The 10,007-nt window shown below is 47.7% G+C and overlaps 1 protein-coding gene across 2 annotated transcripts in view; it reads right to left on the bottom strand.

Annotated features, from left to right (window-relative positions):
* Positions 1-4,557: 4,557 nt before the first annotated feature.
* LOC140468055 (forkhead box protein D2-like) overlaps positions 4,558-10,007 on the bottom strand; it is a 7,996-nt gene continuing 2,546 nt past the window's right edge. For both annotated transcript variants that reach the window (XM_072564237.1, XM_072564236.1), the window contains exons 2-3: positions 8,712-9,699; positions 4,558-4,757 (exon numbers count right to left, since the gene is read on the bottom strand). In XM_072564237.1, coding sequence (XP_072420338.1) covers positions 8,725-9,666 — 942 coding nt within the window. In that variant the 5' untranslated portion in view covers positions 9,667-9,699 and the 3' untranslated portion in view covers positions 4,558-4,757; positions 8,712-8,724. The remainder of the gene's footprint in view (positions 4,758-8,711; positions 9,700-10,007) is intronic.

Genomic DNA, 10,007 nt, shown 5'->3' with positions numbered 1-10,007 from the left:
TTCTTTACATAACCCGCGGTTGCTGTTTTCTGAAACTCACCTTACTGTTTTAGATTAAAGAGCTAATTGGGGAAAGTGGTGACATGAATTCAGGAGTAGTCACTCACAATCCATCAGTGCCAAGAGAGACATTTTAACCAAATGTGCCCAGTGGGTAACCCAAGGGGTTGATAGAACACTGATTCTCCTCAGCATTCCTCATTGGTGTCAATTGGGAATGAAATCGGAAGGAGTAATATCGCATCCAATTCTGTCAGTTATTCAACTGCCAGGATAGGTTTACATTGGCGCCTCCCAGCCCTTCCCCCAACCCCTCTCCCCATTGGGTGGAGTGTAATAATCAGGTTTCCAACTCACATATGGGTTTTCCCACCTGCCAGGCTGAGTCAAAATTGTACCTCTTAGATTGTTCAAATCAGAATAATTCTTCCCTTGCAATATGCAATTTGTGTGTATATATTGGACACCCTATTCTTATCTGTGAATGTATAGTGAAGCCAGGGAAACTGAATGAGAGAACCGAACTGACATTTTGATATAGCTAAGAGGGGTCTAATCCTGGTCGAAAAATAGAAGTCTTTCGGGTTCTGAAAGGGTTAACTTTTTTGGATGTCAATCTTTATGTTGCATCAGGTCCCACCTGTCCCTTTTAGAGGCAGCAGTTAAGTTATACGGGTAACCTGGATGTTACAGATACTGGTTAAAGGTAGATTAGATACATGGACATGGTTACACTCGAAAATTAGATGGAATTTTTATCCAGTTAACTTGTGCTCATCCAAAGCTCTGCTACTCATGTTCTAACTCAACACCGTCCAGAACAATTGGTAACCCATCTACCTCCTTCAACCGTCACCCCCTTCAACTCCAAAGCTCAGTGTGCCCCACCCACAGGATGCACTACAGCCACTCACTAATCCTCCTTCATCAACATCTTCCACACCCACGATCTCTACTATCCAAAAAGACAAGGGTGGCAGATACACGGGAAATACCACTCTCCTCAGGTCCCCCCACCATCCTGACTTGGAACTATATCACTGCCCTTTCACTGTCACTGGGTGAAAGCACAGAAACTCCCTCCTTCACAGCACTGTGAGTGCTCCTACACCTCAAGGACTGACATGATTCAATACAGCAGCTCATCACCAAATTCGACAGGCTACTAGGATTAGGTAATAAAGATGAACTAGACAAGGATACCTCCATCCCATGTGCAATTTTATTTTAAAATTCACATTCATCCCTGTGCTCTCTGACTTACACTGGTTGCAGCAGCATTGTAATTTATAAATGCTCATCCCCATTCTCAAATCTCTCCATAGCCTCACCTGTACTGTCTCTGTAACTTCCTTCAGCCCCATAACCGTCTGCGATCTCTGCAGTGCACAAGTTCTGGCCTCCAGATCAGCATGGATTTTAACCTGTGAACGTGCCTTCAGTTACAACATGCGTAGGTGTCAATATCATTGCTGTAGGTCTGGAGTCACATTATGGCAGGTTTGTTCCCTCAATATGCATTCTTGCATCAATCAATGTTTGTTCCATAGTTAACATTATTGATTGAGGCGAGCTTTTAACTCCTATGAATTTAAACTGAATTCTACTCACTGCTCTGATTGGATTTGAACCTGCGCCACTGGGCCGTCAGCCTGGCCCCTTGAGGATTGCTAGTCAAGTGACATTATCTCTACAATGTCACCATCTCCTACCACAGAGGCTGTGGAAGTTCAGTGGGTAGCTGGATATGAGACAAACAGGGAGACAACCAAAACTGGCGTAAATGATGTTGAGCTAGATGTGGATGGAAGCAAAGGGGCATCAGATGGTATTAACCGGAAATAGCTTGGAGGGTCTTGCAGTGCAATAGTGGTGCCCCTACGTCTGGTCCAGAAGATCCACGTTCAAGCCCCACTTGGAGCATAATATACATCTCAGGGCAGGGCGAGCTGTAGCGTGTTAGCCCTGTCATTGGGCCAGTGGTCCAGAGTCACTTATAGAACGTTTTGTGTCATAACTATCTAGTTGCCTTGATTAAGGGAAGTGAGATTAATTGTACTGTTTTGCCCAATGGGATCCCTCAGGACTCTGAGATGGGGATGGGGGGGGAGGGGAGGGGGGAGAGGGAAGGGGGGAACGTATCTCTCCCATTCATCGCTGGCCAACTGGAGATGTGCAGATGTGGCGATAGTGAGGCCTGCAGATGTTGGAGATCAGAGTCAAGATCAGAGTGGTGCTGGAAAAGCACAGCAGTTCAGGCAAAATCCGAGGAGCAGGAGAAATCGACGTTTCGGGCAAAAGCCCTTCATCAGGAAGATGCAGATGTGACCAAACTGAAGCCCTGGCATTCAGAGTTCAAGAGGCAGCGGTAGAGGCTGGTACAATTACAGCATTGTGAATGCATCTGGATGGGTACATGAATAGGAAAGGTTTAGAAGGGTATGGGCCAAGTGCTGGCAAATGGGACTAGATTAATTCAGGATATCTGACAGAGTTGGACCGAAGGGGTCTGCTTCCGAGCTGTACATCTCTGAGACTCCATGTCCCTGACCCTGGCTTTGAAATGGGTCTCGCAAATTCAACCACGGACAGGGGTGTGTATGTGTGTGTGTGGGGGGCAGAGAGAAAGAGAAAGATGGGAAGGGAGGAGGGGTGGGGATGGGTGGTTGTAAAACCTGAGGGTGACAGCATCAAGGAAAAATAAACACGGGGTGGGATGCTGCAGCAGAGAGTGAGAAGCCACGTTGCAATTACAGCGGCTCTCAGAGTTTGGAAATCTTCTCCACTCTCAGCGTGAGGTTACTCAAGCTGACCGACGGGCTGGAGTCGGGGGAGGGACGGGGGAGGGGGAAGGACGAGAGTTTGGGGTCGCTCGGAACCCTCTCCACTTTCGACTCAAAAAGGGAGCCTTCCTTAGACCACTCCATTTACCCCCAACTCACACAAACACACACACACATACACATAATGCAAACTGTTGCCTCCTCCTCTGACCACTCTCTCTCTCTCTCTCTCTCTCAAACCAAATGTCATACGCCAGTTCCGGACAGTTTATTAGGGAAATAATCACACCCTGAGTTCACTTCTGCCAGATCAGACGGAAACTTTGTAAATATGCAAGCGGCAACAAATTAATAATTCAAATAAATCTGTCTCCCTTTGTAAGCGTGTTTGTGTAGCAATCTCCCCTCACCAGTACACACTGTGTATGTGGCTGTTTTGAAATATTATGCTAACCCCACATTTCTACTGCGAGACAGTTTAGTTAACAAAAGAGAAAAAAAAAGCACCATTTAAAATAAAAATACAAGGAAGCGAAACACACGTCTTTTCTCTCTCTCCAATCATTCTTCCTTAAAAACAAAATGCACAACTCGGTTCACCGCCCGATTTGAGGTTCTCTTTGAATTGGATCAGTGAGGAGGCACGCACCTTCAATTAATTAATAAGGCAGAGAGCTGCGAACGCTGGTGTTTAAGCCCCCCCCCCCAAAAAAAATAATACAGTTTGAAAGGGTCACCGCATTCCCTTCACTCCCCGTCCACGGATGCTACCAGGAATGTTGGGTTTGTTCAGCAATTTCTGTTATCGTTTCAAATTAAGCAGCATTCCTGCAAAGTGGCCTTTCAGCTCCGTGTCCAGTCGTAACACAACTGTGCAAATACCAGGGATAAAAATGGGGCCGGGGGTTAAATAGTGTGGGTCGAGTGATGATCACTCACGCCTGGAACATGTTTGTGGCTGGATTTCCCATTGGGTGTTTTTTTTTTCCCACTGCCATACAAAACATAGAAAACTCCCACCGTCTTTAGGCACTCACAAAATCCTGGTTTTACAATCGGTCACACTTCGTGTGTTATATACCCCAATCAGGAAAACCAGCGAAACACAGGCTGACTCCCCTGCCAATCCATCCCTGTTTTAAAACACCACAAGGGTTGCATTTAAAAAAAAATCCGAGCATTTCATCCAAAACAAATCGTCCTGCCGACTACCAGTTGAGCAACAATCCTGCCCGTCCGCCAGGATTACTGAAAGTGCCCAGAATTTCTGAAATGCAAGGTTGTCTCTCTGGATTTGCATCCCTCATAATCGCTTTCCCAGAACAGGCACAGGCAAAAAAAAAACAAAACAAATTATCACCGGGTAACCGAGAGCCCCACATTGGTGCATCTCACAAAGCGACAGCCTTGCTTCTCGGCTGGCCTCGGCGTCAAACTGACAACACAGAGGAGAGAAAGACTCAGGCGAAAGGTCTCAAGACTCCCGAGTTTCACGGTCGAACTCCAGCGGACCAGAGCGGGGAGCGAGACCGGAGGGGTGGTCAATACACTCGGATTGTTATTTTTGAGAAAGCCGTAAAGTTTTCCTTTACCGTGAAATGTTTAAAATTGAATCACATCCTTCGGGGAAAAAAAAACCGCATCCCACAAACAAAACAATAAACAATTGATACATTTAACTAGAAACGTGAAGCCAAGAATGTGAAAACATCTGAGACACAGATACAAATAATTTACACAGGAGTGTCAATTTAGAAACATTTATCAGGTTGCGTCTTGATCAATAATTAAACATGTCTTTATTTGTCATTGTAGCCACAATATTTACACAGGTTCATGTACAGGGGGGTTGCTGACTCTCTGTATATAAGTCCAAACCATTCATGTTTTGGTTTTGTCGTCCAGCCTGGCCCCCAAACTCCTTGAACGAATATTTTCAGGGCCTGCTCTCGCCTTCGGGAATATCCCAATTACCTGCAAAAGCACGGCATACCGGCATAAACACTACAGTCCGGGATTTCACTACCAACTGTTCACGTTGGTCGCCGATCAACAAGCTCAGGATGTTATCCCCCTATTCTTCCAATCACCTCAGCCCTGACGCATTCATTGATAGTGCCCCATTCCCCGAGTTAAACTAGCGTATGCGCGGGAACACACATACCAACTGTCCCAAACTGAGATTTTCAACGTTCCTCTGCACCCGTGTGACACTGGGAGCGGCTTCGTTAACAGGGCAAATTATGGCCACAGACAATGCTAAAAGATATAGAAGATTAACGTCCCTGTGGAAGATGAATTAGCCTGAGGTGCTGTGCAGGTAGGTGTTATATCTAAACCTGACGAGATATGTCCCAACTCATGTTCCAACGGTAACGTGTCAGGATTATACGGTGAAAGGCTATTTGTGTGGAAGTGTGTGTGTGAGTGTGTGAATGTGAGTGTGTGTGTGAGTGTGGAAGTGTATGTGTGTGAGTGTGGAAGTGTGTGTGTGTGTGAGTGTGAGTGTGGAAGTGTGTGTGTGTGTGTTGGCCGGGAGCGACAATTAAGCAAAATCTGGAAACTGTTGGACAGGGACAATTATTTTGCAAAAACAAAAATCGAACTATTTTCAGCTCACATTAGTACCACGCAATCTGGATATTATTACATTCTTGGGTTGGTTTAGTTTCCTGCTCCCATTGTCTCTCTGTGGTCCTGAAACCTAACTTGTAACTTGTCCCGAAATACCAGCCGCCCCTTCTCTTTCCGATTTTAGACCCCCCCCCCCAAAACACACACAGACACGGACACAGACATACACACACAGATACACACACACAGACACACACAGATACAGACATACACACACGGACACAGACATACACCAACAGACACACACACAGACACACACGTACAGACACACACACAGATACACACACAGACACACACACACAGACACACAGCCTGCAATTCGATAGAAACCTCTGCTGGTGCGTTTGAACGGCTTCAGTGAGATTTGACAGATCGTTTAAGAGCTGGGAAGTTCTGGTGAAAGGTCACTGGACACGAAACATTAACTCTGCTTTCCCTCTCCAAAGATGCTGAGTGTCTCCAGCAACTTATATTTTTGTTGCAGGTGTATGGAGTTGGGTCAAAGATCAGACAATGGTCTCATCAACTGCGAGGTTGGGGGGAGGGGGGGATGCTGAATGGTCTGCCTTCGTTCTTCTGTTCTCCCCTTCCTATATTCCGATGTTCTAATGTTCCTCTAAGTAAGGTTCATGTGTTATAATGCTTCTATCTTCAAGTATTCCAATGTTCTAATGTTCTTTTGAGTTATGTTCCTTTGTTGTAATGCTTCAATCTTCCTATATTCCAATGTTCCTAAAACGGAAATTGCTGGCGAAACTCGGCAGGGTCCGGCCGCATCTGTAGAGAGAGAAAACAGAGCTCTGAAGGACGGGTCACTGGACCCAAAACTCTGCTTTCTCTCTCCACACATAGTGCCAGACCCTTGCCGAGTTTCTCCAGCAATTTCCGATTTCTGTTTCAGACCATCTGAAAGGTTCGAGTGGAACTATTTACACATTTTACCGGAGAGAGAGAGAGCTGAACCGAAAGGGGTTGGGGGCATGGTTTACAACTAAAGGATTCGCCAGTTAAGGCGGGGATGAGGAGATTGTGTGTTTCTGGGAAGAGGGGTTGGGAGTGAGTCTGTGAACGGCGGAGGCAGGGTCTTGGAGTATTTGTAGACGGAGATTCTAGACATTAAGGAGAATGGGGGGGGGGCGGGGGGGGGGAGCGGGGTGGGGAATGGAGCTGAGGTGACACTCAGATCAGCCGGTAAAGCCGACCCGATGGGGCCGAACGGCCTGCCCCTCATTCGTTTGAAGGAGTCTGAGTGTTTTTGGAATGAGTCCATCCCCTGACTCTCCAGCACGGTGAGACCGCTCCCGCACACGGGCACACATTTAACTGAGTCTCAAAGTGCCTCCAACGGGATAAGAAAGGCGATTTCAAACACATTTGGATAAGTATATGAGCAGGAAACATTTGGAGGGATGTGGGTCAAGCGCAGGCAGGTGGGACTAGTTTATAGTTTGGGAATATCTGGTCAGCATGGACGAGTTGGACCGAAGGGTCTGTTTCTGTGCTGTGTGCACTCTGTGATGAAATAGAGGAATGAGGTGCCTATAATCCACAGCCGCTCTGCAGCTATGAAATAAACCGGTGTTGGACTGGGGTGCACAAAATTAAAATTCACACAACACCAGATTATAGTCTAAATAAGGTTTAATTTGTTGGACTATAACCTGGTGTATGACTCATAGTCCAAACAAACCTGTTGGACTGTAACCTGGTGTTATGTGAATTTCAGCTCTGAAAAAGTTATCAATTACCCCCCGTTAATTTACGAGGGAGACGGTAACTAGCGATAATATCAGTTGTACTGTTAATCCGATTAATGCTCTGTGGGTGTGAGTTCCAGTTCCAATGTGGGGCAGTTCAATTCAGTTTTAAGAAAATCTGGCTTTAACGGAGTCCGTGCGATCGGTTTCGTTCAAACTCCATCTGGTTCACTGACAATCTGTCTTGTTTACTGAGTCTGGTTTCTGTGCGACTCCAGACTCTTAACTACTCTCTGGAAAATCAGAGAGGGACGGTCTGTGCTCGCCCAGCCAGTGACACCCAATTTAAAATAAAAACAAACTAACAAGATCTCTATCTAAACCGTATCAGGTTAGCAATTAATCTCGCTAATCTGTGGTACATTGGCGGTGTCCCTACATCTGATTTGGGAAGTTTAGCTTCAATTCCCACCTGGCCCAGAGGGGTTGAACAACATCCTTGAACAAACGACTTAGGAAATTGCCTTAACCTTATCTGGAAGGTGTTCCTAATTGTTACCATGATGACTAGACCCTCGCTAGCAACGGGGATAAATCTTCAGAATGGTCGGGAGTAAAATAAACCAGATTCCACAAGCATTCCCTGGGGTGGTGGAAATGTTTTTTTTTGGTGGAAGAGATGGCATTCTGCAATTCCAAAATTTGGATGCCAAATTCATTTTGCCGTTAAAATGGGGAAGGAGAGAAGATCCGATTATTATTGTTGGTGAACCGCTTCGGTCTGATTATTACACAATAGAAATACAAGAGAATACAGTTTGGAAAGCATTTGTTAGCTGAATTTCGATAAGATTTAGTTCGGGCCGCGAACAGTTATTAGAACAGCGTTTTGCGAGGAGTTTGACAATATTTACACGGACTAAAGCGAGGAATTAATGTGTAGAATTGCCCCTTGCAACTTATAAAACAAAAATTCTTACGCCGCGCTTTCTTTCAGGTCAAATTACTCAGTGTTCACTCAAACTGGTTCTCAGTCAAACTGGTTCACTTTGCTTCCAGATTAATAGACACGCACATTTTCTTTCTCAAGTGCATTCTATAAAATTTAGCCTAACTTCCCAAATCCGGGAATTTCCAGAGATGTCTGGAGCAGCCGGGTCTTTTAAAAAAAAATATTGAATTCAGAGGTGCAGGAGTGTGAATTAATCGCGGGTCAGTCATCGAACAGATATCAGGGTTGCAACAGCCTTAAAAGGTCAGGTTTAATCCAAATACTGTCACGTTGCAATTTCCTGCCCTTCACTCTAAATTGGAGAATGTTGATTCAAGGGCAGATTTGAAAATGTGTTGCTGGAAAAGCGCAGCAGGTCAGGCAGCATCCAAGGAACAGGAGAATCGACGTTTCGGGCATCAGCCCTTCATCAGGAACCATTCCTTGGACACTGCCTGACCTGCTGTGCTTTTCCAGCAACACATTTTTCAGCTCTGATCTCCAGCATCTGCAGTCCTCATGCACTCCTCAAGGGCATATTTGTAAGGTTTCCGCAGTACGTTGCATATTCAGACACCCACCCCCTTCCCCTTACTCCTTCCTCACCTGGTCGGCACCATCAGTAACGGTAGTTGTGCAGCTGTAGGAGTTTACTGGCGAATTTCGCTCCCGTCTGTATTTGGGCGCAATTTACGTCGAGCAGACTCTGGGAGGGAGCGACAATGGCGGAGATCACCGGGGTGGGGTACACAGTCGGCGAGTCAGGGCTGCTCAACGGGCTGTCCAGGCAGAACGCAGCCAGAGACGAGGTGGACTCGACTTTGATGGCACCTGGGGGCTGGGGACTGGGCGGGGGGGCGAGGGATTTGGGGTCGAGCTCGCTGCCCTGGTGGAGAAAGCCGGCCAGGGAGGGCAGGAGGGTGCCCGGAGTTGGCATGGGGCAGTGCTGGGGGTACTGGAAGGTCAGCGGCGGATACCCAGCGCTGGGGAACCGGACGCTGCAGCCGTAGGGGCTGTAGCTCAGGGCTGGGTGGAGATGTGCATGACCCCTCAACACGCCAAGGTGGGACTGCCGTTTAAAACGCTTCCTCCTCCTCAAGAAGCTCCCGTTGTCGAACATGTCGGCGGAGTTGGGGTCCAGGGTCCAGTAATTGCCTTTGCCCGGGTTGCCCGGCTCCCTGGCCATCTTGACGAAGCAGTCATTGAGGGAGAGGTTGTGGCGGATCGAGTTCTGCCAGGCTGGGAATTTCTCCTTGTAGTACGCGAACCTGGTGCTAATGAACTCACAGATCTCGCTCAGGGTCAGCCGCTGCTTGGGGCTCTGCAGGATAGCCATGGTGATCAGGGCGATGTAGGAGTACGGAGGCTTCACCGGCGGGTTCTTCGGCGGTGCCATCTCCCCCTTGCCGCCGGCAAGGGGCGCCCCCGCGGCCGCCCCCCGGCCAGTCACCTCCCCCTCCGGCCAGAGCCCGGGCGCCGGCTCGCTGTCCTCACCCACCACATCCACGTCCGGCTCCTCGACGTCGAGCGGCCTCGCTGTCATCTCCGACCCCAAAGTCATCGCAGGTTACTCGGCCACGAGAGAGCCCGGCGGCTACATGAAGGCAGAGAGGGAGAGAGAGAGAGAGACAGAGACAATCAAGGAGACCAACTTCTCTCAATCCCCTCTCTTCAAGCCAAGAGCTCAAAACTTTCCTCTGTTGCCCCCCCCGGCTTCCTTGTCCCCTTTTGTCGTTTCCCCTCTCTTGGTCACTGGGGGTTGCCAGTGTTTAACCATCCAGACTGAGCTGCACACACACACACAAACACACACATACACATCAGCCCTCTCCTCCTTTAAACGCACGGATCTTTTCTGTAATAGTCCCTGACGTCAGGGAGGAATGCACTGAATCCCAGAGA

This window comes from Chiloscyllium punctatum, chromosome 46, assembly GCF_047496795.1.
Source record: "Chiloscyllium punctatum isolate Juve2018m chromosome 46, sChiPun1.3, whole genome shotgun sequence".
Taxonomy (NCBI): Eukaryota; Metazoa; Chordata; class Chondrichthyes; order Orectolobiformes; family Hemiscylliidae; genus Chiloscyllium; species Chiloscyllium punctatum.
Note: the sequence above shows the minus strand (reverse complement) of the source record. Positions and strands in the feature narration are given on the sequence as shown.